The sequence below is a fragment of the Myodes glareolus genome, chromosome 7 (genome assembly GCF_982192425.1).
Source record: "Myodes glareolus chromosome 7, mMyoGla1.1, whole genome shotgun sequence".
Classification (NCBI taxonomy): Eukaryota; Metazoa; Chordata; class Mammalia; order Rodentia; family Cricetidae; genus Myodes; species Myodes glareolus.
Window position 1 is genome coordinate 95,685,018 of NC_142032.1, and position 27,622 is coordinate 95,712,639.

A 27,622-nucleotide genomic window follows, 5' to 3' on the forward strand; every position below is an offset into this window, starting at 1 on the left:
ACAGTTGATAGCCACTGACTTGGTTGAGGCTGCGGGAACAGGTGCTGCAATACCCTCTCATCTGCAAACCCCCCGGGGCTGGGGCTCATGCCATTTTAGTGACTGACTGACTGACACAGCACCAGACATGTTGTAAAGTGGCCGGAGGTGAATATTTGAATTGTTAGAGTGAGGAATTCCTTCTAGGTTATAAAAGTTATTTTTACTGTCTAGCCTATATGTTCCATTTCTCTCCAAATTATTTTTCCACTTGTCAACAGCTCTGTGATACCATGAGTAACCTTTTTCATTATAAAGTAGGTTTTGTCGCTAACCTCTTGGGGTTCTAAAGGATGTGTATTCAGTTCCTGCCTCATCAGGATTTATTCAGTGTTGGTTTTGAAACTCTTATTCTTTTCTTATTCCCATGAGTCACTCACTCCTCAACTCCTTGTACAGAAGTTCTGGGGGACTGGGGCAATTTTTGTACATTTTTATAGAGACATCTCCATTCAGACCTTTTGCCCATTTTGAATTGGGTTGTCTTTTCCTATTGAATTGTTTTAATTTTATTTTTTAAAACAATCTTTTTTATTTTGCATACCAATCCCAGTTCCCTCTCCCTCCCTTCCTCATGCTCTCCCCTCCTTCCCCTCACCCACCGTCCATTCATTCTTCAGAGAGGGTAGGGCTTCTCATGGAGAATCAACAAAGTCTGTCATGTCTCTTGAGGCAGGACCAAGTCCCTCCCTCCTGTATCTAGGCTGAGCAAGATATCCTTTCATAGGTTCCAAAAAGCCAGTTCATGCACTAGGGATAAATACTGGTTCCCCTGCCAGTGGCCCCACAAACTGCCCAAGCCAAACAACTGTCACCCACATTCATAGGGCCTAGTTCAGTCCTGTGCAGATCCCCCCAGCTGTCAGTCCAGAGTCAGTGAGCTCCCACTAGCTCAGGCCAGCTGTCTCTGTGGATTTCTCCATCAGGGTCTTGACTCCTTTGCTCATATAATCCCTCCTCCTGCTCTATGACTGGACTCCAGGAGCTCGGCCCAGTGCTTAGCTATGGCTCTGCATCTGCTTCCATCAGTTGCTGGATGAAGGTTCTCTGATGACAATTAAGGTACTCATCAATCTGATTACAGGGGAAGGCCAGTTAAGGCCCTCTCCACTATTGCTTAGATTCTTAGCTGGGGTCGTCCTTGTGGATTCCTGGGAATTTTCCTAGAGCCAGGTTTCTTGCTAACTCTATAATGGCTCCCTCTATCAAGATATCTCTTTCCTTGCTCTCCCTCTCAGACCTTCCCTCAACTCAACCTTCCTGACCCCTCATGTTCTACTCCCTGCTTCCCTTCTCCCCTCCCCAATCTCCTTTCACCCTCCCCCCTCCCCTAATGCTTCCAATTTATTCAGGAGATCTTGTCTATTTCCCCTTCTCAGGGGGATCCATGTATGTCTCTCCTAGGGTCTTCCTTGTTTCCTGGTTTCTCTGTGGTCATGGACTATAGACTGGTTATTCTTGGCTTTATTTATATCCACTTATGGGTGAGTACATACCGTGTTTGTCTTTCTGGTTCTGGGTTACCTCATTCAGGATATTTTTTTTCTAGTTCCATCTATTTGCCTGCAAATTTCAAGATGTCATTGTTTGTTTGTTTTTTTTAACACATCAGAAAGTCTAATAATCCAATTAAAAAATGGGGTACATATCTAAACAAAATTCTCAACAGAGGAATCTCAAATGACTGAAAGGCACTTAAATAAAAATAATTGCTCATCATCCTTAGCCATCAGGGAAATGCAAATCAAAACAACTCTGAGATACCATTTTATACCTGTCAGAATGGCTAAGATCAAAAACACTAATGACAGTTAATGCTGGAGAAGATGTGGAGTAAGGGAAACACTCCTCCATCGCTGATAGGAGTGCAAACTTGTACAACAACTGGAAGTCAGTATAGCGGTTTCATAGAAAATTGGGAATCAGTCTACCTCAAGACCCAGCAATACCACTCTTGGGCGTATACCCAAAGGATGCACTACAAGGACATTTGCTCAACTATGTTCATAGCAGCATTATTTGTAATAGCCAGAACCTGAAAACAACCTAGATGTCCCTCAACTGAAGAATGGATAAAGAAAATGTCATACATTTATACAATGGAGAATTACTGTTGAATGTTAAAAAGTTAATAATAATTTGGATACCGCCCTCGTCAGAAAAATGATTTTTAAGTCTTTCTCCCATTCAGTGGGTTGTATTCATTTCCTTGATGCTGTCTTTTACAGGAAGGAAGTTTTAAATTTTAATTATATCAAATTTGTTTTTCTTTTCTTTTTTTTATTTATTTTGAGACAGGGTTTCTCTGTGTTGCTTTGGAGCCAGTCCTGGAACTAGCTCTTGTAGACAAGGTTGGCCTTGAACTCACAGAGATCTGCCTCCCTCTGCTTCCTGAGTGCTGGGATTAAAGGCGTGCGCCACCACCACCCGGCTTGTTTTCTTCTTGTTTGTTACTTTGTATTATATTTGAGAAACCACTACCTAATCTAGGATCATGAAGACTTACATCTATTGTTTTCTCTTTAAAATTTTTACCTGTTATACTTAAGGCTTCCATCTATGTCATGTTTATTTTTAGTATAGTGTGAATATAAATCCATTTTCTTATTTTTACACATTATGGGATATGGTGTGGCTGTCCTTATACATTTGTTGAAAGGCTAGATCCTGCTCTCTCGCCCATATGTTTATGTATGTATGTGTGTATATTGTCCCTGCACATATGTAGCTGTGAGGAAATTTAATTTATAAATTAGGGATAGTAATACATACCACTAATAATAAAATAGAACAGTTGAAACAATATGCTACAATGGTACCTTTGTTACTCTTCAGTTTTGTGGCCATTACTAAGTAAAATCAGGTCACCTGAGCAGTGCTGCCATCGTCAACCCTGAGAACTGAAGGAGAACTACATGATTAGCAAGCAGACAGCCTATGTCGCATAAATACTGTGGATTTAGGGATGGTTTATGTCCCAGGCAGGATGGAGTGAGGTGGTATGGCTTTATCATACTACTCAGAATGGTGTGCATTTTATAACTTTATTTCTGGAATTTTCTACTTAACATTTTTAGATCATAGCTGCCTGTGGGTAACTGGACTTACAGAAAGTGTGACCATGTGTAAAGGAAGTAGACTACTATACTTTGGTTTCTGTCACTGTCTAAAACAACCAGCAGTCAGACCATCATGTGATGTTCCATCTGTCACTAAGAATATCTTGTATCACCAAGCACTGGTGGCACACACCTTTAATCCCATCACTTAGGAGGCAGAGGCAGGTAAATCAGTGGATCTCTTAAGTTTGAGGCCAGCTTGGTCTACAGAGTGAGTTCCAAGACAGTAAGGCTACACAGAGAAACCCTGTCTCGAAAAACTTTAAAAAAAAAAAAGTTCTCTGTAAACAAACCTGCTATTAGTCTTTAATCAGGTGATTTTTTGAGACAGTCTCAAAAAATCTGCACAGCCCGAGGTAGCAGGACAGCCAGAGACGCTTGATCCTCCTGCCTCTATGTCATGGGTGCTGAGATTATAGGTATATCCACACCCAGCTTTCATTCAGTTCACCTTTCTAGTCTTTTCAGTGGGTTTTTCTTTCCTCTGACTTTTAAGATATTAGTTTGCTTTTGTCTTTGATCATTCATTCCCCTCCCCCTCTTGTGCATGAGTCGGTCTGTTTCTTCAGGCTTTTTGGTGTGGGGAAGAGTTGATCCAGCTTTCCAGCTTTGCCGCATAGGTTGAACAGGGTTGCTGCTCAAGCTGACTGCAGTCAAATAACATTTCTTGCAGTGTTCCACCGATGCCTTGGATTTAAGTGTGTTCAGCTTTACCCTAACCACAGGCCTCTCAATCCCTTCATTATCTTCTAGTAAACTAAATCTTGGAGTAATTTGACTGTCTCCTAGCCCTCTGCTAGTTTGACATTAAATGCTTCTGTTAACTACATGGTGATAGCCTTGGACCTATCCTTTCTTCCTTTTTTTTTATTATTTTTTTTCTTTTTTTATCGGCTCTAGCCTTCACCTCAGGCACTTGAACCTCACAGCTAACTTACTGTAATAGCTTTCTGCTATTTTTTTTCCAGACTCTACTCTCTTTCTTATTAGGCCCTGTACTCAACTGCTAGATTAATCCCCCTCAAGCACCTTTCTCATTAAGTTGGTTTCCTGATCCAAGATCCAGGTATCGGATTCATGCACTGCACAGTAGTGTGCGAACTCCTGTTACTTCCTTAATGGTGCCAGCCTCACCTGGCAATGTTTCCTTGTTCTCAGTCTCGCGTTTCCTTCAGCAGTTGACCCCATTTGATTGCCTTCTTTTCTTTTTAAAATGTTTGCATTCTCTTAGTGTGTAAAAGTGGAGTCTGTGTAGAAAAGAAAACCTTGGTGATAACCTCGCTTGTTGTCTGTCTTTGTTGTGGACATGCTCCCCTTTATCAACATTGCTCCATGAAAGAACTTCATTTCCATTTTATTTATAATTCTTTTCCTTTCTACCTTGGCAGAATCTTGAACAAAGTACATGTCTAATAAATTTTCATGGCCAAGAGATCGTAACAGCATCATCAGTCTGTCAGTGTAGTTTTCTGTATGGACCACCCACCATTCGGGTCTATCCTGCCAGCTGCTCCCCAAAGAACAACCCTGAGACTTAATATTAATTTTAAATGCTCAGCTGACAGCTTAGGCTTGTTTTAGCTAGTTCTTATGACTTAAACTAACCCATTTCTATTAATCTGTGAGCTGCCCCAGGCTCGTTTACCTCATATAAGTACCTCCCATCCTTCCCATCCTGCTCTGTCTGTGTCTCAGGGCGTCTCCTCTAACTCCACCCTTCTTCTCCCCAGCATTCTCTGTCCTGAAAATCCTGCTTAGCCATCGACCAATCAGCTTTTTATTAACAATGAGAGCAACACATCTTCAAAATATGCAGACGTATTAGCCCATAGCATCAGTATACAGTTTAAAATGATGTAAAACATCTTTTATCTCATTATCTGATTTTAATTTTTATGTCACTTTTAAAGGCCCATTAGAACAGTAAAAGAGTTTGGCAGCAGGGTTGCTGCAAACATTAAATTAGATTACTAAACTATAGCCATATGATATATCAAATTGTGTCGAGAGAAAGACTGCTCTTTTATATATTGACTAGGCTTTTTTTATTGTATAATTTTGAGAAGAGGGATTTTTTAACTAAATAAAAACCATTATAGACATTATAGGGAATTAAAATCATCATAGTAATTTTCTTAACTTTAAATAACTAGTAGACCATATATATCTATATACTATAATATAATAATAAACAGTATATATAACAATATTACCATTTGTAGTCAGCAGAAAAAATGTTTTAAGGTGCTTTTCCATGGCATAGTTTACTTCTATAAATCTGAGAGAAAACCTCAATCCATTTGAAAAGTAAATGTTTACAAATCCTATTTTGTATTGAATTAGCACAGGAAAAATTTGAAACAACAATAAAAAGATTAATAACCTCTAAGGTAAATGTGGTAGTTTGAATGTAATTGGCCCCATAAGATCATAGGGCGTGACACTATTAGGGGTGTGGTTTTGTTGGAGTGGGTGTGGCCTTGTGTGGGAGGTGCACTTTGAGGTTTCCTATGCTCAAGTTCCTGCCCAGTGTCACAGACCATTTTCTCTTACTTCTGAACAAGATGTAGCCAGCGCCTTATCCGCCTGCACACCACCATGCTCCCTGCCATGCTGAAAATGGACTGACCCTCTGAACTGTAAGCCACCACCTCAGTTAAATATTTTCCTTTATAAGAGTGGCTGTGATCATGGTGTCTCTTCACAGCAATAGAAACCCTAACTAAAACAGCAACAGAAAAAAAAAAGTTCTTTAGAAATGAAAGCTGATCTGCTTAAATATTACAGAGATTGAACTATAAGTTAAAATATTGATTATTTATCAAGGTCAACCAGGATGTAAGAAAATGTATATGGATACATACTGCTGTGTGTGAACCCATATAGTTTTTCATGGAGTGCAATTTGAAAATACATCTTAAATTTAAACATATGTGTACCCCTTAGCCCAGGAAAACCACTCCCTGGAATCTCTCGTAGATCCACATAAGCAACGATGTGAGCATAAAAAGGACGTTTGCAGCCTTCAAAAAATGTAATGTGTATTGATGGATGTAAAAATATTTGAAAGAATGGGCTGTTCTAATATTGTAGAATTGGCTAGAAATATGATTGATAAGAGATTACATATGCCTATATTGCTTGAAATTTTATAATGAATAAAAAACAATAAAATAATATATTCAAATTTAGAGTATCTAAGAAACAAAACTTCATTTTGGTAAATAGCCAAAGATCTATTAACACAACAGTTCAAATCCTTGACTGTTATGCTGTACTAGAATGAGTAAAAATAAGCAAATAAAATACTCATTGATAGAAATTATATACACACTAGTTCTAAGAAAGGCAAAAATACTGGAAATTAAAAATAAGAGTTAGTGATTTAGTAGATTTATACAAGAGCCCTGGGAAAGCTAGAAACAATATAAATATCCAAAATTAGTAATGAAATAATTTGATCGCTATACAGTGGTGGCACACACCTTTAATTCCAGTATTCGAGAGGATGAGACATGTGGATCTCAGTGAGTTTGAGATCAGCCTGGCCTACAGGGCAAGTGCCAGGAAAGGCTCCAAAGCTACACAGAGAAACCCTGTCTCGAAAAACCAAAAGAAAAAAAAAAGAATTTGAAAATATAAAGAAAAATTGCATATACCTTTGCGCTACTTTATATGTTTTGATGAGATGTATATAATGTTCTAAGGAAGAATACATTTATAAAACTGATGTATCTTTATATTATTAAATTATAAAAAAATTAAAATTAGCCAAAATCTATAATTTAATTAAAAGTGTTAGGACCTAAAGAAACAAAATATTTTTCGAACCTTTAAGGACCAGACACAGTTCACAAAATTATTGGAATAACAAACAAATGGAAACATTTAAGATCATTTTTTTATTTGGTATCATTTTAAATTTAAATTTAAATTTAGAGGTGTGTGTGTGTGTGTGTGAGAGAGAGAGAGAGAGGAGAGAGAGAGAGAGAGAGAGGTGTGTGTGTGTGTGTGTGTGAGAGAGAGAGAGAGAGAGAGAGGTGTGTGTGTGTGTGTATGTGAGAGAGAGAGAGAGAGAGAGAGAGAGAGAGAACAGAGAGAGAGAGAGAGAGAGAACACAAGTGAGTGAGCTGTGGGGGTGGTTCCCATGCCATAGCGTGTGTGAAAGGCCTGAGGAAAAGTGTATGGGGTCAGTAATCTCCATTACATCTTTATGTGGGTTCTAGGGATTAATCTCAGTGGTTACACTTTTTAAAAAATTGCATGGTTGGGCGGTGGTGGTGCACGCCTTTAATCCCAGCACTCTGGAGGCAGAGGCAGGCAGATCTCTGAGTTCAAGGCCACCCTGGTCTACAGTGAGTTCCAAAACATCCAGGATTACACCTTGTCTTGGAAAAAAAAGTTGCATAATAATCTTAAAGTCAGCATTCATCACTGAGTATGATTCTTGACAATTTAAAAGAGACATAGTCACTAGCACCCAGAACAAAGTGGTGACTTGGTGGTTTCTTTGCCCCAGCTTGTGTTTCTCTTGTTTACTGTCTTAGTCACTTGACACCGTGACCATGGCAATGCAAGGCTTATAAAATAAGGCATTTAACTGGGGCTCCTTACAATTTCAGATGTTTAGTTCATTATCATCTTGACAGAGAGAGAACATGGTGGCATGCTAGCAGACATGTGCTGGGAAATAGCTGAGGTTCTTCAGCCAGACCTGCAGATAGCAGAAAGTGAGACTGGGTCTGGCAGGGGCTTTTAAAGCCCATCCCTGGTGACCCACTTCCTTCAGCCAGGTCACACCTCCTAATCCCTCTAATCGTATCAGAGAGTTCCATTCCCTGGTGACTAAGTATTCATTTATATGAGCTCATGGGAGTGGCGGGCATTCTTACTCAAACTACTACTCGACCCACTCTTATTTTTATCTTTGTATTTTTTTTTCCAATTGTTTTGAGACAGCCTCACTTTATAGCTCAGGTTGGCCTGGAGCTCACTCTGGTATCCAGGCTACCCTCAAACATACGGCAATTTTTCTGCCTTGGCCTCCTCATTGTTAGGATTATAGGTGTGAGGCACCATTCTTGGGTTGGCCCATTCTGAAACAAAGGGTTTCCTCCATAGCTTCCATGGCATCCAAAGCCAGTACTGAGAGGGAAAGGAAAATTACTGGAGGGGAGCATGGGTAAGAAACGATATAAAGCAAAACACAGCTTCCATGCCCGGTAGCTAATGATTTAACCTCCTTGCCGCCCTTCTTCCTACCTAAGGGCAGAGTTCACTTAAAGGTAGATAGCTCTCTTCACAGAACTTCGAAATCTGTTTTACAAGTACAAAAGTTCTTTTCTCTTTAGGTCCATTTATGTGTTTGAGTGTGAATACACATGTATGTAGATATATTTGGAGGCCATTGGAAAACTCAGGTATTTTTTCTTGGGCTGTCTGTCTGTCTATCTCTGTCTATCTGATACAGGGTACTTTACTGGCCTAGAACATGCCAAGTAGGCTTAGCTGGCTGGCCATGAAGTCCCAGGGATCCTCCTGTCTCCACTTCCACATCACTAGGATTAAAAATGCACAGCACCATGCTTGGCTTTTAAATGTAGGTGCTGGGACTCAAACTCCAGTCCTCGTATTTGCAAAGCAGGCACTTTACCTGCCGGGTCCCAAGCCAGGTCATGTATCTTTTCTAATGTCTTTATTTTAAGCCTTTATACATTCGTGTTTGTGTTTGCTTAAAAAGGAATACAAAGAAATTACTTGTTCAACTTACACGGTGTCATTCACAGCAAGAAATGCAGCGCAGCATTGCTGTGTTGTTGTTTAGCCTGACACGCTCCTAAGAGAGACTGCCACATTGGGTGCATCCAGAGTTCTACTTATGCCTCAAGAAAGAATTCAGGAGTTGTTATAAAGCAAAATTGAGTTTACTAAGAAAAGGATACTATAAACCCAGTGTGTAGGTGTGGGCTTCTTAAGAGAGTCATATTTCAGTACCTTAGCACTCTCTCTCTCTCTCTCTCTCTCTCTCTCTCTCTCTCTCTCTCTCTCCCTCTCTCTCTCTGTCTCTGTCTCTCTTTCTCTGGTGATTTTGTGGCTTTTGAAGTTATATTGTTCAAATAATATCATTGATATCTAAGTTTAAAAGGTTAAGTGCAAATATTTTGGTATACTTTTGGGGGGAAAGTGCTGGGGATTTACCTTGGAGCCTTGCACATGCTAGGCAGCTGCTTTGCCAAATGAACCACATCCCTAGCCTTGACTTTTTGTTTAAAGGATTTTTATGCAAAGGTGTCTTCTGAGGTAAGTGGTACATATTTAAAGATAAGAACGGACTGCTGTTCAGATAAAGGCAGAAGTCAAAAGAAGTCAAAGTAGCTCTTACTGTGCAGTAAGAGGTAGGTCCAGGCGTGGGTTTGGATTGTAAGTGTGGCTCACAAACCACACTTGTAAGACTTTCTCAGAAAAATACAGTTCCAAGATGAGAAATGACTGGTGATTAAAATTAAACTTAATTTGGGGCCTAAGCATGGTCATTAGTTTATCTATCATCCATCTCTGTGTCCCTACCCCGACCCCAATATGTTTTTGAGACAGTTTACCCAAGGATGGTTTTGATTTTCTGATCCCTTGCCTCCACTTCCCCTGGAATTACAGGGATATGTGACCATGTCTGACTCATTAGCTGATTTAACACTCTTATTTAAAAAAAATCTCAGGAGAGGCCATCTTCATAGTGGTTTTGCTAGTGCAGTCAAAATTCTTGACTCTCAGTCAGCAAGAAAGGCAAAGCAGACTGGGAGGTGGTGAGGCATCCTTTGCCTTTCTGTCTTTTTACTTTGCTCTTTCTATCCTGCCTTTGTTTGCTTGTTTCAGTGCTGGGGATTCAGTTTAGAGCTTTGGGTATGGCAGGCCAGCTGTGTACCTATGAGCTATTGCACATCCTCAGTTCCCTTTCCTACTTTTGAGACAGGATTTTGCTATGTTGCCCAGGCCAGTTTTACCCACAGTTCTCCTGCCTCATATTCCAAGTTCATAGGTGTGTGTCACTATGTCTTCTATAGACACTTATAATTAGTTTCAAAAGACATAAAATTCTGTTATTTGTGTCAATTCCGTTTCAGTTTTTTATTTCCAGTTATGAAGGTTAGTTACTTGAAGCTCCTTGATACATGGTCATAGTGAGCTTTCCATCACAGATCTGTAGGGAGTAATTCAGCCCACCTATCCATAACTGTATTTGATCACTTCTCCCAGATTTACCCACCAGGGAGGGACCACTAGATTATCCAGCCTATATATAGTATCACAAAGCACAGGTACCAGTCAGCAGGGTGACTGTGTGTGTGCACTCTTACCTCAGTGCACAATTCTTGCCTTCCCATATCTTGGCCTCCTTTTGCTACTTTCCACCATCCTGCTTGGTAGAAAGCCCTTTCTCAGTAACTATGCCCTTTGGTCACATACCCTGTTAGTATTGATTACTCAGCACTGACCAACCACTGTCATACTTTAAGTTTCATTATTTGTGTGTTGGCAGCCACTTAGGTAAGTTTTTGTAAGTTTCTTATTCATATCTTTGGTTTCTTTTGCTGTGAATTTCTTGTGATGTCATTAAGTGACAGGCTCTTCTTCTATATTATAGATATCTAGTCCTTTTCCATTTTAAATGTTAGACTTTTTTATGATTTCATTCCTCCTAATTCTGTTCATGGTCTTCTGTATTGTACAGAGATCCTTAATTTTGTTGAAGCCAAATATAGTAAATTTGTTTAAGAGTTTCTTGGAGGTTCTTCTGTTCTCTAGTGTTCTGTACTTTAGAATGTTATCCCAACACTGGTTTTCAGACACTTGTACTTGTGGCTTTTTGAAGACTTACTGTTTCCTTTCTTTGTCCCCAATTGGGCTTGTGGTGTTATCTTTTGGCTGCTCTTAATGGAGTTTTAAAAAATGAAAGAAAAAGGATTATAAACCTTCCCTTCTCTAAGCTCTTCCAGGATTGGGCCTTTGACCCTGTTTTTCCTGTTTGAATCCTGTCTGCTCAGCTCTAGCCGATCCAAAGTGGTGCTTGCCTCCCTAAGCTGTGCACTCACTCAGCCTTCCTCCAAGGAATTTGGAATTAGGGCCCATCTTAACTAGTTTCTTGAAGGAGTTGCAAATTAAGAGGTTTGGAATGACTGTCTTCTACTGTGGGCACAAAGAACTAGAGGGATTATCTGAAGAAAGAGACTGAAGTTGTGAGCAAAGAAACAAAGGGAAAAGGCTGTGGTCCCATAGAGAGGAGCGAGTTGGAGCTGAAATGTGAAAGTAGCCGGCCTGGATCCTCCTGATGGCTTTCCAGTTTCTGGCTCTGTTCTCTCCTGAGAATACATTACATTTCCTTTTGCATTAGATAGAGGTGGCTAACCACTGTAACAGACAGACTCCAAAGTCTATAATGGCCCTCGCACAATAAATGCTCGCTTCTCACTTACACAAACAGGACCGGATGACTCTAAGTTAGCAGGGTGACAAGTAGAGGCCTGTGCCCCAATTATTTAGGAATCAAGGTTGGTGGAGGCGCTGCCATTTGCTACATATGACTGTCAAGGTCTCCCTGGTCTTTAGTGTCCTCCTACAGAAGGAAATGGTCATGTAATTGAACCTATGGGAAGCTTTATTGACCAAGTTCCTTCGCCTAGAACTCTGTCACATTTAACTCTACAGGAGGAGGAAATGTAATTTAGCTGTGAACCAAGAAGGAAGAGAAAATGTGTTTAGTGAATAAGTTGAGATTACTACAACATGTTTGTATCTGTATGATACTTGCTATCTTTCTAATCAAATTTCTATTTTTTCTTAAACATGTTTGAGATGCTTCTGTTATTTTAACTTCAATGCGTAAGATGTTTTTGCCATATCCATATTTAAAATAGAAGAGATAAAGCTGAGTAATTACTTTTCTCAGGAAAATTGGGCCGATTTCCACCTATGATGCATCACCACTCAGCGCCCTCAGATGGTCAGATGCCTGGAGCTCGTTTCCAGAGGCCCCACCTTGCAGAAGCCTTCGCAAAGGCCAAAGGAGCAGGTGGAGGTGCTGGAGGAGGGGGTAGTGGAAGAGGACTGATGGGCCAGATCATTCCAATCTATGGCTTTGGAATTTTTTTGTACATACTGTACATTCTGTTTAAGGTAAGTGGGATTATCTTAGACATATGTCAGTGAAAATTTAATGTCGTTATAATAAAAATCATCTCCAGTAAAACCCTATAAAGGTCACACAGCCCTTTCAAATCCATCATCTCCTTAAAAAAAATACCTCATCTCTTTGAACAGTTAGGCTAGCTATCATCTCAGTTTCACAGCTGAGAAATCTTAGCATAGATTTACAACTAAAATGTAAGGCCAGGGTTTAAACCTGGATCTTCTAGTTCATTATGATCTTCATAATCCAATCAGCACTATAATTCAAAGGAAAACAACAAAAAACTAGGCATTTTTGCAAGGTGATAGACCATAAAGATGCTCTAGTTAAAGGCTTGCTCATAGGATGAAAGCCAGGCTTCCCAGTAGCCACTGTAAGGTTCATTTAATGGTGCCAGTGTTTAAGATGCTGTGTCTCGTGTCATCCCTGTAATTCCCCAGCAAACTGTCGTATCTCCATACTCAGCCCAATATTTCCTGGTTCTGGGTGTCCTGCTGGGTCTTTTAAGGCAGACCCCCAATTTAGTTCTATTTTCAAGTAGGTTTTTATAGGCTACAGATTTGTTCCCTGTGAAGAGGTGTAGAACCTTCGCCTTACGCTCATGCTTAGAATGAGGAGATTTTAGTTTCTTCTCACCCAGGAATTCTGCAGGCAGCCTGAGCTGAGCATGAGAATGTCCCCAGGGTGGTACTTTACATCACCTATCCTTCGATAAGCATGGGTACGGCAGAAAACGATAAGATTTTGTTTCCTTTGTGCTTTGAGTTTTGCTTTGATCATTTTTGCCTTCTTGACTCTTTAAAAAAGACATTTCTCTAATGCTGATATTTGGTTTGATTTCTGACTTAATTTTTGTCTCCCAGCCTTTTTTTTTTTTTTTTTTTTTTTTTGTTCTTTCCATTTAACATGCGGTGTTCCGTACCTTTGAGGCTCTGAGCTGCTGTTGATGTGCTGTACCTCCTTCATCCTCAGCTTTCAAAGGGGAAAACTGCGGAAAATCGGAACTGCTCCACTGCCCCACCTGGGAACGCCCATAGAAAGATCAGTAAGTGCTCCTTCCCACGTATTAAGTTTTACTGCGCTGGAGTGGAATACAGCCAGGGGGACAGACATTTCTCAAGAGTGTATGGATATTGGGTCTTAAAGGGCTAATGCTGCAAAAGGCACAAGGCTGCCAGATCTTTGGTATACATTAGCAAATTAACAGTCAACATTTGACTTAGTTACTTTTCACCTATAGTCTTCAGGATATTTGTAGCAAATGTGTTTATTTCTCAGAGGAAACCCGAGGGAGAAATTGCATCACTGTTACAGGCCATAATTAGCTCTTGACACTTTGGAATCTTGAAATGTGCTATCAGATAGTTCCCAACTGATAAAATGTATATACTACAGTCCTTTTCTCTAAGAATCTGTAGGTTAGAATGATTCCAGGAAATAGGATCTGTGGGCTAAAGCCCTTGCTGCACAGGCGGGAACGGAGATGGAATCTCCAGCACCTGTGTAAAAAGCCAGGCGTGGCTGTGCATGCCTGTAACTCCAAACCTGGGGAGCCTTAGGTTTCCCTGGCCAGCCAGCCTAGCCAGCACAATGAGCTCCTGCTTTATTGTGAGACCCTACTGCAAAGGAATAAGGGAGAGAGTGACAGAGGAGGACACTGCGTGCCATCATCTCCTACACCTGCACACTGACTTGCATGGGTCTCACTCACACGGATGCTTCACACAGAGGGAAACATAACTTGTGAGGGGCATTACCTAGAAAAAAAAGGACTTGTCAAAGGCACTATGGAATTATGTCTGGATGTCTTGAGTAAAACTTATGCAAACATGAACTCTTGAGTTTGCTGAGGGCTGGATGGTGTTCATGGGCAGCAGCTGTGGGAAGGGTCTTAACTGTGGACCCAGACTCACAGAGGTCTTCCTACCTCTGCCGCCTGAGTGCTAGGATTAAAGATCTGTTCCATTTCAACCATTAAAAGTTTTCTTGTTTGCTTTTACATTTATTTTTAAGGTTTTCAAATTGAAAGACTTTTTTTTCATCAAAAGTTTTTGAAAGAGAAACATCAGCAGAATGAAGTGGGGATGAGCCACAGAAGCATCTGGCCTAGGCCGTAGCTCCTTTTGGAATTGTTTCTGGATTTTCTGTCATGTCAAATTATCAATCATGGTCTCCATCCTTTTTGAAAATCCTAAATAGTTAAGAATTTAATGAAAGGCGCTATGTCTCATCATGAGATAATAATAATAATAATAATAGCAGTAATTAAAAGAAATTGTAGTCAACTGGAAGTTTTGAAACTGATGAGGATTCAGTGGGTGAAAGAGCATACTGAGTTTGATCTCTAGAACCCATGTAAAAAGGCAAGATGTTGTGGTGTGCTTCTGTAATTCCAGCATTCCTTTGCTGACATGGGAGGCAGAGGCAGGAGTATCATCCAGAAGCTTGTAGGTCAGCTAGCCTAGAGTATGAAGTACATCAGAAACAAGAGATACCCTGCCTTTACAGTGTGGAAAGCCAGAACCACACACACACACACACACACACACACACACACACACACACACACACACTCACACACTCAGTGCATACACAAAGCACAAAAGTAGTAAAAACCAAAACAAAATACACACTCTACTAATGAATAAAATAAAAAACAGACTGTTGAGACCATCTTTTGTCAGAGACAGAAAGAAAACATTAAATGGTAAAATGAACTCCCAAGACTGCTTTTTGTAACAATGGCAATAGCGGTGAGTCAGCTTTATCTTTTAATTCAGAATCATGCAAAACTAACAATAACTTCAGTACCAAATAGTGCAGTTTGCACCCACTTCCCAGGAATTAACTGCCTTAAAAGACTTTTTAGAGTCGGGTGGTAGTGGGGCACGCACTCGGGAGGCAGAGGCAGGTGGATCACTGTAAGTTTGAGGCCAGCGTGGTCTACAAGAGCTAGTTCCAGGACAGCCAGGGCTACACAGAGACCCTGTCTCAAGAAAAAAAAAAAAAAGGAAAGAAAAAAAGAAAAGGCCTTAAGGTCTTTTAGAATCAGGCAGTGGTGGTGGACACCTTTAATCCTACTTTAATCCTAGCACTCAAGAGACAGAGGAAGCCGGTTCTGAGTTCGAAGCCAGGCTGCTCTATAGAATAAGTTTGAAGCCAGCAGGTCTACACAAGAGAAGTATGAAATAGAAGTCTAGGTGTTCATATGTGGAGGGGCATTAGTTTTCTTACTGCCTGAAAGTGCACTTCAGGGTTTTGAGGGGTTTTTTTTTTGTTTGTTTTTTGTTTTGCTGTTGTGCTGTTGCTCGCTCTCTCTCTCTCTCTCTCTCTCTCTCTCTCTCTCTCTCTCTCTCTCTCTCTCTCTCTCTCTCTCTGCTGTGTGTGTGTGTGTCTACAGTCTACTGACCCTGTCTGAGAAAACTGTAACTATGGATACCCTAGCATGGTCTATTTTTATTCTAGACAACTAGGGTCAGAAAACTTTGGGCAAAGAGGTCTCAACCGTAATTCAGGATTTCCTACTGAAGAAATATAACAGTGAAACTATTAATTCCAAACCATAAATACAGGCAAACAGGGCTCACCTCAGAGTCCTGACCCTTTGTTCTAGTACTCCCTGGGCTTGGTACCTTACCCAGGGGCTCTGTCATCTATCTACCTTCTGCATTTACGCTGGGGCAACTTCGCAGTGTGTGTTTTCAGTGTTAGATGTTTCTTTAGTTGGTTCTGTTGGATTACTGTGTGGAAGAAGGAGTGATTTATTTATCATTTCCTAAGTGAGTATGTATCCTGTTGATCCTCGTGGCCAGACCTCCACGCCTTTTCTGTGCTGGTTGTATTAGATAGAGAAGCTCATGTCTGTTCTCCCGAGTCTCTGAAGAAGCCTGGGTTATCGCAGATCATGTCAGTCAGCCGTTTCTTGAAAGGGTTTAGGGAATAGCATATGATGGTTCTTAGATTGATGCTTGTTTTTCAGCCAATTATGAGCTTGTTCAACTGCAAGAAAAACTAAAAGAGACGGAAGAAGCCATGGAAAAATTAATCAATAGAGTGGGACCTAATGGTGAGAGGTAAGTTTTCTTTTTTGTTTGTTTGCTTGCTCACTTTTGAGACAGGATTTCTTTGTGTAGCCTTGGCTGTCCTAGGACTAGACTAGGCTGGCCTCAAATTCAATGCCTTTACCTCCTGAGCAAAAGAAATGGGGCAGTGTGATGGCTCATCAGGTAAAGGTTCTCTTTTTCTTTGTTTGTTTTTGGTTTTTAAGACCGTGTTTCTCTGTGTAGCCCTGGCTGTACTGGAACTCGCTCTGCAGACCAGGCTGGCCTCGAACTCAGAGATCCTCCTGCTTCTGCCTCCCAGGTGCTGTAATTAAAGGCATGTGATTTCACATCCAAAACTTTTTGTGTTTTGTGTTTTTTTTTTTTTTTTTTTGAGACAGGGTCTCACTGTGTACTTTTGACTGTCCTGGAACTCGCTCTGTAGACCAGGCTGGCCTCAAACTTGCAGAAATCTGTCTACTTCTGCTTTCCAAGTGCTGGGATTAAAGGCATACGCCACCATCCCTGGCTCAAGAGGTAATTTTTCATCAAATAGGACTCAGACGATTTCATGTTTAGAGTATCTTTTTGCTTTTGAGACATGTAAGTCTTACATGTTTTTTCTTATGTAATTGTCAGGTTAGGTGTAATATATGTATTCTTTCTCAGTTGACATCCAGTTTCATATTATTGAGAAATCTATTTTCAAGCATTAAATGTGGTATGAATTATTGTGAAAATTTGAAATTTGTAAATCATGTAGGATCAAATAACCTAGTTTTAAGAAGTATCTTTCCCTGGTTGTCTAATATAAAATATTAAGTAAAATCTGGTTATATTTTATATTTATATTATATGTTATATTTTCTGAGACCAAATTGAAAAACGAGAAACAAACCAACAAGGGGCTGGAGAGATGGCTCAGTGGTTAAGAGCACTGACTGTTCTTCCAGAGACCCTGGGTTCAATTCCCAGCACCCACATGGCAGCTCACACTGTCTGTAGCTCCAGGTCCAGAGGAGGGGATCCATTGCTCTCCTCTTGCCTCCCTGGACACTGCACACATGTAGTGCACAGACATATATTCAGGCAAACACTTAGGAAGGAACATTTATGCTCTGCCACACTGGCCAAGGATCTGAAAAAGAAGGTGCAGGAGGTTTATGAAAATGGGAACAACTTTAAAAAACAAAACCCAGGAAGGAAAAGCCAGAATGTGATACTGTGGATACTGTGTACCAAGACAGAGAGTCTCAGCTGAACTTTCTAACAGGAAAGGAGGGAGAACTTCACGGTGGGCCATAACAATCTCATGCAGGATAGTGAACAGTCTCTCCCACACCTTCATGGACAGTTGTCCACAGTTGTGGAGTCTTTGATGCAAGGAACAGGCATTGACCTCTTATATTTGCCATCTTTCAAGTACTTGTGCTCTGTGTCTTCTCCTCTGCTCCCTGACATCTAATTTGCCCATCCCTGGTTGCATATTAGAAGAGTAGACAACTGAGCGGTGGCAGGCAGGGGCAGGTGGGTCTCTGAGTTCAAGGCCAGCCTGGTCTACAAGTTCCAGGGCTAACAAGTGAAATTCTGTCGAAAGAAAGAAAGGAAGGGAAGGAGAGAAGAGAAGGGGAGGGGAGGGGAGGGGAGGGGAGGGGAGAAGGGAGGGGAGAGGGGAGGGGAGGGGAGGGGAGAGGAGAGGAGGGGAGGGGAGGGGAGGGGAGAGGAGAGGAGAGGAGAGGAGAGGAGAGGAGAGGAGAGGAAAGAAAGAAAAGCAAGAAGAGTAGGCACCCTCACACTTGCAGTTTCATGGCCTGACATTTCCTTATATTATCTCATGTGCTATTGAAATGCTATTCATGAGGATGAACACTGAAACATTGCCTGTCTATGTCAGGAACTTTGACCTCTTCGCAGTTCAGAAAGTAGGCTTATAACCTAAAATGTGTTCTGAAGTCACATATATACATGACTGTACCTGTGTGTGTATATAAAGGTTCACTAAACTTGCTAAAGACTGTTCTGAGCTAACTACTTTTGTAGACATTATCTAATGTACAAACGTATGTGACTTTCCTGTCTGGGTTGAGAACTACCCCTACTTTTATAGGCCCTTATGCCTCAGATTAATATCTGTACCTTAGTCTGGGCTGTTGACTGTCCCAAGCAAGTCTAAGAGTCATGAACTCCATAGATGAATATCTATAGTTAGAGTCCCTTACTTGGGAGATCTAACCCCAGGGTTAAAAGAACCATGTGAAGATATTCATTATTACCCACCATTACTCAGACTCAAATTAGATGATCCGTCACCTGTCCAACATGTACCATCTCTCTATTGGCCTCGCAGGAATTCAGTACTGTAGCTCCTAACTACCTTCTGTCTTCTTTGTGCTATATGTGCAGAGCCAGAGGAAGTTGTCCCTGCACTGCAGCTAGAGTTGCGTCATCTCCTTGTTCCTGGGGAACCTCTATAATGTCTTATTCTTTACAAGAGGCTGAGGTATAGACTGCTTGAGGACATATCAATTCCAGCCTGCAAAGCAGCAAATATGTAAAGTGTTACCTGTAGTACTGGAAGGCAACTCTGCTTCCATGAAAGCACATTCCCTGGTGGCTAAGGATGCTAAGCACTTTTAAAAGCACTTATTGGCATCTGTGTTTCTTCTTTTGAGAACTGTATGTTCAGTTCAGTAGGCTTTTTATTGATTGTATGATTAGATTTTGTTGTTTAAATTTCTGTTCTTTATCTATTCTATGATCTTAGTCCCCTGTCTGATGTGTAGCCAGTAGGATCCTGTACCATTTCTGCAGGCATCCTTCACTCTGGTGATTGTTCCCTTTGCAGTACAGTAGCTTTTTAATTTCACATAGTCCTATTTCAGTTCTTAGGGAGTTTCCTATGCTATTTGGATCCCTGAAATAAAAATCCTGTGCCTAGATCTTGAAGTGTTTCACTTGCTTTCCTCTAGCAAGCTAAGAGCTGCAGAACTTAGCATGACCTAGTCCTGGGTGGGTGGACTCTATTTCCATCCTCTCCTTTGATCCATTTGAATAGGTTCCTGTGTCGGGTGAGATGTGCACCAGGTTTCCTTCTGTGCCTGCCTCTGTAGTTCTAGCATTCATGATTATCAGAACTGTGGATGCTCCAGTGTAGTCTGTTAGATGATTTTGATGACATCTTGACTTCTGGGGCAAGGAAAGGATTTAAGACAAGGAACACATGCTTGCTTACAGCTCTAACCTTTTGTGTGGTATCCATATACTTCATACTTTCCATAGTGTTCCTGACTGCAAGATACTGGCCTGAAACTGAGAAATAGTCAGTCCTGAAACTGTACCTTCATATGTCTGTGTGTGACTAGAAGCATGGAAACATTCCTGATGTGGCTTGTAAATTTTTGAGGCACCTTTCACCTCAAGGGTATAGGTCTGTACATGTGCAGTGACCTCTATGTTATGTCTGATTTTAAACACAGTATCCAACTCAGAGACACAGTTAAGGAAGCAAGGTGAGATGTTCTTATTTCTGCCTTTAGAATTAGCAAGGTTTCCTTCCAAGAGTAGAGTGTCTGGTCAGAAATGACTTCTATTCTAGAAACATGGTGTAGTCTGAGGAAGCGCTGGTTAGAAAGAGCCTACTCCTGAGTGCCCTGGCCTTGCCAACCTCCCTCACATGCTGTCTTGTACATGTCCCACCCTCTCCCAAGTGTAACTCCTCCCCCCCCCCCCAAAAAAAAACATCTTTGAATCTAGGACCTTGCAAATCTATTTTCCTTTGCTGAGGCATTGACCTACCACTCAGTTGGTTCAATCTAGATCAAACAACTATTAATGAGCCAATCACAACAGACAGGAAGGTGGAATAGGAAGACTGCCACTTGACCACTGTCAAAGAAAGGTAAAGGGATGAATGGCTGTACCCTAACCTATAGTGTGAGCAAAAGAGAGACTGTTCCCAAAGGAAACCAACTAGGTAATAACATAGAAGGAATGGAACGATACAAAGATGCCTGAAGATTTATAGTACTTCTTGGGAGATTCTGGCATTAACTAAGATTAAACACAAAAGAAGAGAAAGAAGATAAGAATTTTGAGATAATGAACATGGTCTGAACTTTGAATATGGTTGAGATGCAGTCAGAATAGCTACATATAATATATAATAGCTACAGGACTATGTGCTGTTGGGGATATGATCAAGGTCATGGCGAAAGATGAGATCACCAAATCTTTGAGACCATCATATTCTGGTGTTAGCCTTGGTCTTTCCTTTCTGCTTTGTTCTTTCTGTATTTAACTCTTGGATTTGGACTTGGTGATTCCTTTGGTTAAAAGTCAGGTGACATTATTTAACCACCTGTGACCTTATATTTTTCTAACATTTTGGAATCTGCCATAGATAACCTGTTATCCTGTTCTGCTTGTTCATGTAGCTTCTTGTGAGCCTTGATTTTGAGGGACTGAATTTAGGGTTAATTTGAAATATAGTGTGATGACAAGTCCCCAAGTAGAGATGCTGAGGAAATAACTGGACAACAGGGACATCTGGGTAAAAAGTAAAGACTAAAGATAGGGTTAGGACATCTCCTCTTTAGGAAATGACTTCATCTGTGATGCTGGGTCAGCCTCCCTGGAGCGTGACTGTAACATTGAGCCTTCGTGGTGACCAGGCTTTAGTAAATGGAGAGAGGAGGCCAAGGTCAGAACTAACAGAAACGTCTAGAAAAGTGGGAGGAATGCAGGTGTGTTCCTGGCTAAAGCAGGGAGTTTCGGAAGGATGTTCTACTGTAAGAAGAATCAAAAAGAACAAGCTGAAAAGACCCCTGGACTCAGGAGTAAACCAGTCACTGATGATTTTTGTAAGATTTGGTAAATGACAGAGTGAAGACCACATTTCAGAGGTAGAGGAAAACAAATGGTGAGTAAGTGAGACCAGCCAGACGGATATGTAGGCCTGCTGTGTGTGCTGCCATGAGCAGTCGGACTGCCCTTTGGGGGGTTCAGGGCAGGCTGAGATAGCAAGAATTCCATAAAAACGTTCATTGCAGTAAATCCTGAAGAGGTGATGTGTGTATCCTGGACTCTGTTTAATGGGCAGGCAGACATGTTTTCAAAGTTATAAGGATGTTTTAGTTTGGGATTTTATCTGTTCTATTTTAGTTAAAGGTTTCCATTTTCCATAAGTTAGGAAGCAGAGGCTCAATTTTGTTTCATTTAGTGTCAGAATATTCCATGTACAGAGAAACGGTCTGTAAAAACTGCTAGCCAGAGTATGTGAAAGCAGGCAGGTCATCCTATTCTACCCCTGAACTCACCCACAAAATGGGTCATTTTCATTAGAGGAAGTTGGAGAACTGAACTGAATTTGTTTTCTTCCCAGTGAGGGGGTGGAAGTGACACACCCTTTTCCTCAGTTACACGCTTAATGTTTGAAGGAGAAACCTATTTTTCCTGTCAGGTGAAGTTTGTTAGGCTGAGCAAGGAGAGGAGCCCAGTGCAGATCACACTGAGCAGAGAGAGGAATGGGCGCTTCCATAACTGGTGCATGGTTTCCTCCTGCGACTCTGACTTGGGTGCTTGGGTCTTTAAGGAGAGAATGAGAGTTCTCTTAATTCCTCCACTAGATGAACTGGCCTCAAAACAGGTTTTTAGGACCGTGCCTTTCTGTGTGATGCAGCCTTTTCCTCTCCGGGGCCTTGTTTCCCTCAAGTCTGGTGCTGTTCTTGCAGGTATTTGCCCAGAACCACAGCTAAGTTGGCAGTCAGGTGCAGTTTTCTAAACTGTAGATATTGAGTCCTGTGGTGGGGTATAGGCTCATTGGTAAAGTGTTTGCTTACCAGAGTTCTAAAAGAAAGGAGAGGAGAGGGCGTGGGAAAGGAGAGATGGAAAAAGAAAAGGCACGAACTGTAATCACCTTGTGTTTGTCAGTTTCTCTATCTACATGATGAGTGTTCTGAGTTACGTACCTCTGAGAATAAGCCTTTGGATTCCAGTCCATTGTTTTTCTGTGGTTGAGACTAATGGCCTAGAATATTTTTCTTTGACATCCTTACTTCAGAGAAGTGTCTCATAGTAAAGGGACTAAGGTACGAGTTTGAGGGAAATTGAGAGTCTGGGGGCTCAGCCTGGTGAGATGCACGGCTGAGACCTCTGGGATCTTGTTTCCATGTCAGTAGTCATGGACTCAAGCAGTCACTTGAAGTACTCTGGAGAGTAGATTCCCCGTTTGTAAGATCACAACATGGAACTAACATCTCTGGCATCACCCATGACATTCTAGAGTCAATTCTAGAAAATCACCTGCTGTTAGACCTCTTCTTTGAGGATCCAAACAGATCATGGCAAAATTACCCCCATTGCTTAGAAGTGCTGACCACCAGATGGCTGGATTGTCTGATGTTTCTCAGCAGAGCACAGACTGTGACATCTGACCAAGAGAAACGATTACTGCATCAGCTCCGAGAAATCACAAGGGTCATGAAAGAAGGCAAGTTCATTGACACATCTACTCCAGAGAAGGAAGCTGAGGAAGCCCCTTACATGGAGGACTGGGAAGGTAAAATGCCCCCTTACTTCTTTATTAGCTGTCACCCAGAAAAGACATCTTACCAGTTTCCTTAAAAATCAGCTTGTACTGAGGCATGACAAATCTCTGTTCTCACTTGTATAATGTTTACCTTTTATAAATGTGCAGTTGGAAAGTTTGGCAAACATCTATAGTTGTAATCACACTCAGGATAGAACAGTTTCATCATGCTAGAAAGTCCTGCCCTCCTGCCTCTGGCAGCAGCTGAGCTGCTTTCCACCCAATAATTGGGCTTTTCCTGTATAAACGGATTGTACTGCAGATGCGCTGTGGTGGGTGTCTTCTGTTTAGAGTAATGCTTTTGAGAGTCATGTGTGTTGTTGAGTGTGTCACACGTTCTTTCTGAAATTGCTGGAGTATTGTATAAATATACCACAGCTTGTTCATCCACTTAGTAGCTGATTAACACTGGGCTTTTTCTGGCTTTGAACTGTGGGGTCCGAGCTGCTGTGAGGTTTGCATGCAAGGCTTCTCATGGCTTCTTTTGGACACACTGTGCTTCTCTTTCAATATAGGACTAGGATTTCAGGGTTTATAGTCCGTATATGTTTAAATTTATAGATACTGTAAGCTAGCTTTAAAGTGGCTGTACATTTTCACCAGTAGCTTGTGAGTCAGTTATCCCATATCCTTGCTAATACAATGTCTCTGTAAATGTTAGCCATTCTGTGAGATTTCAGCGGTATTGCAGTCATAACTCAAATTTACATTTCCCCAGTGACTTATGATGCTGAACATTTTTTCATGTGCTTATTTCCAAACTGCATATCTTTGTTGAAGAGCTTGTTCTAATTATTATTTTTGATTATTGGTTTGAATGTGTTTTTATTAAGTTGCAGCATAATTTATTTTCTGTATGGAGGTATTTTTTGAGACAAGGTTTTGTGATACAGTAGCCCTGGCTGGGCTATAGTCACTGTATAGCACCCAGGCTAGTTAGTCATGAATGCATTATCCTTGTGCCTCAGCATCCCTAGTACTGGGATTATATATGTGCATCACCGTTCCCAGCTCTAAGAGCTTTTATGTATCTTGGATGCAAGTACTTTACCAGTTAGGTATTTTACATGTATTTTCTCATAACCTGTGACTCGCCTTTTTATTTCCTTAATAGCATCTTTCAAAGAGAAGCCTTAAATTTTTATGAAGTTATATTTTTCATTTAACTCATATTTTTATATGTTCTGTTTAAGACATCTTTACCTTATTCAAAATGTTTTCCTCTAGAAATTATGTGACTTTAATGCTTGCATTTAGGTTTATTTGAGAATCAATTTTTAATTAATATTTTTGAAATTAAAGTATAATTACATCATTTTCTCCCTTTCCTTTCCTCCCTCCAATCCCTCCCTTGAGTTAATCTTTATAGATGGTAGGCATCAGAACTTAAATTTGCTTTTTCATATCTCATTATATCACTCTCCTTTAATTTGATTTAGCACACTGGTTGAAAATCAGTTGACTCTCTCTTTCTCTCGGTGTGTGTGTGTGTGTGTGTGTGTGTGTGTGTGTGTGTGTGTGTATTTTCCTAGGTGTGAAACCTAGAGCTTTGCACATGTGGGCACATGCTCTGCTACTGCGCTCCATTCCTAGTCTAATACCAAATGTCAGCCCTGAAAACATACATACATACATACAGGTAACATACAGATTGAGAAGGTTGTATTTATATGTTTAGGGAATGCACATCACATACATACATACATACACATGTCACAACAATTACAGAAAAAGAGCCCTGCATTGGTTTTTTAGTTCTAGAATAACTACAACATGTGTTAAGACCTTTTTTGTCATGCTAATATATGGCTAGACTCAGTTTTCAAAGGCTTCCCCCCTTTTATTAAAAATAGATTCTTTTCTCATACAGTATATCCTGATCACAGTTTCCCCTCCCCTACTCCTTCCAGTTCCTCCCCCACCTCCTTGCTCCTCCTGATCCACTGCCTTTTTGTCTCCCATTAAAAACAACAGGCTTCTAAGAGATAACAATAAAACATAAAATAAAATATAGTAAGATAAAACAAAAACCATCCCATCAAAGTTGCACAAGGCAAAGCAGCAGAAGGAAAAGAGCCCTAAGGAAGGCATAAGATCCACTAGTTCACAAACTCAGGCGTCCTATAAAAGTTCTGGCTGAAAGCCATAATCTACATGCAGAGGACCTGGTACAGACCAGGTCTACCCTGTGCTTACTGCTTAGCTTTGCTCAGTTGGTTTAGAGGGTCTTGTTCTCCAGTCTCCTCCATCCACCCCATCTGGCTCTTGCACTCTTTCTGCTTCTCTTCCTTGGGGTTCCCTGAGCTCTGAGGGGAGGAACTGGATGGAGACATCCCATTTAGAACCGTGTATTCCAAGGACTCCCTCTCTGTATAATGTCTGGCTGTGTGTCTCTGTATTTGTTTGCAAAGATTATTTTTTAATGCTGGTGTTTATAAAGGCTACTTACTAGTGATTTTCTTTTATCCTATACTGTCTTTGGACTTGATTTCAGAGTAATGCCTTGCACTGGGGTTGCAGTCTTTTCTGGAAGTTTGTGTTGAAGTGCTGCTAATCCATAGTCATTAGTGGAGTTTATCTGGGCCTGCCTGGGGGATTTTTGTGTTTTGGAATGTGTGTGCAGGTGCATATGTAGACTTGCAAGAATAAATTGAATTTCTTTAATACTTTAAGTAAGCTTTGAAAGTAGTTTTATAAGTTTTGCATACTTCATACAAATGTCTTGTTAGAAAATATTGTTCATAATCTTCTCTACCTACTTACTGTCTGTGACACCAGTGGAATATATATTATATATAATAGTTATATATAATATATGTAAATTTATATATATTTGAGACAGGGTTTCTCTGTAGCTTTGGAGCCTGTCCTTAGACCAGGCTGGCCTTGAACTCACAGAGATCTGCCTATCTTTGCCTTCCAAGTGCTGGGATTAAAGGCGTGAACCACCACCACCTTTAATGTGTACTTCTCTGTACTGATACTAATAATCTTTTCTTCCTCTCACTTCGTTTCCTGATCAACTGGACAGACTTATAACTTTTGATCTTTTCAAAGACCTGTGTTTTGTTCTCATTGTGAGGTTGGCTCTGGAATATACTTGAGGGCTGGTTTAGCCTTAGTAAGCCTTGTTTAAACCCGGTTTCTGACAAGTCTTCTCTGGATAGAACACAAGCTCTTCTTACCTATGTGTAAGTTTAGGATGTCCTTACTGCTGACACCTAGTGGCATCCTGTTCCTTCCCATGTCAGTGCTCAGCTACAAACGTGAGGCTCCCTCTGCATGTCTCTGAAGTATTTAATTAAGAAGCTCTGTAGTTCTCAGCAAATTCTGACTTCCCTTCCTTCTCTGAACTCTCATGTCTGTTTTTCTGAACTCAGGGAATTCCATGGGCCCCCTTTTCCCTTCTAGGGATTATTGTGGCCCACTTGTTTGTCGTATTTGAAAATGTGCACAAGGTATAAACAGACGTTTCAGCAGCGAGGATACAGATCACAAATGCACACATTAAAGCATATTCAACATAATTTTCCTCTTAGAAAATGCAAATTAAAATTAGAATAAGATAGCAGGGTATAGTAGTGCACACCTTTAACCCCAGCAGAAGTAGAAGCAGAGGCAGGTGGATCTCTGTGAGTTTGGGGCCAGCCTGGTCTATATAGTAAATTTGGGCAAAGGGGCTATATAGTGAGGCACTGTTTTAACGTTTTTGTTTTTGTTTTTGTTTTTTTTAAAAAAGGATGCTTCTCCATACCTTTCAGAATGACTGAAATAAGAAATTGCACCAGATTGGACTACAAAGAAAGTATTATGTTTACATTGGTAGTGAGATATGGAAGGGAATGCATGTGTTATTAGTTACTTTTCTGTCTCAGTGACCAAATGATTTCTCTTGCCCGTGGCAGGAAGACTTAGTGGAACATCCCATTTTACAACAGGGAGGGTTCAGAAAGCAGAGAAGTGGCCAGGCATCTATCCTCAGCAGTCTATATCTTCCAGCTAGGCTTTGCCTCCTCCACAGCCTCCTAAAAAAGAACTACCAGCTGGGAACCAAGCATTAAAAATAGGAGTTTGTGAGGGACATTTTGTATTCAATCCACAACAGGATGTTTTGGAAAACAAAGTAGTAGATTGTTAAAAAAAAAAAAAATCTAAGCATGTAAATACTATGTAACACAGCAGTTGCAGCCTTGATATTTATACCCAAGAAATGAGGGCAGGGACATGCAGGACTTGTACATGAATATTCATAGCAGTTTTATCTAATAGGTAAAAGCTAGAATCAATTTAAATATCCTTTAGCAGGTGACTAGTTAAATGGTGGTACATGCATTACATAGTATACCACAAAGCAATAAGAAGGAATGAATTATTGATACATGTAGAGAATTATGCAGGGTGAAGGGTAGAAGCTTATTCAAAAAACTATGATTCTATATGTATAATACTCTTCAAATGGCAAAGTTTGGGAATAGATAACATACTAGTAATTGTTAGGAATTGAGGAGCAACATGCTGGTAGGAAAGAGAGGTTGTGGTCATGAAGGGCAACAACATAAGGCAGCCTTGTGGATGAATATATTCTCTACTATATGTTTTTCTTTTTGTGTATGTTGAATGCATGCATGTGTATGGAGTGTGTATGCATGTATGC

The 27,622-nt window shown here is 40.7% G+C and overlaps 1 protein-coding gene across 2 annotated transcripts in view; it reads left to right on the top strand.

Annotated features, from left to right (window-relative positions):
* Ric3 (RIC3 acetylcholine receptor chaperone) overlaps positions 1 to 27,622 on the top strand; it is a 49,769-nt gene that overhangs the window by 13,195 nt on the left and 8,952 nt on the right. The window contains exons 2-5 of one of the 2 annotated variants that reach the window (XM_048460308.3): positions 12,103 to 12,329; positions 13,315 to 13,387; positions 16,322 to 16,415; positions 22,790 to 22,938. In XM_048460308.3, the coding sequence (XP_048316265.1) occupies positions 12,103 to 12,329; positions 13,315 to 13,387; positions 16,322 to 16,415; positions 22,790 to 22,938 (543 nt within the window). The remainder of the gene's footprint in view (positions 1 to 12,102; positions 12,330 to 13,314; positions 13,388 to 16,321; positions 16,416 to 22,789; positions 22,939 to 27,622) is intronic. The other variant, XM_048460309.3, reaches the window with a different exon arrangement.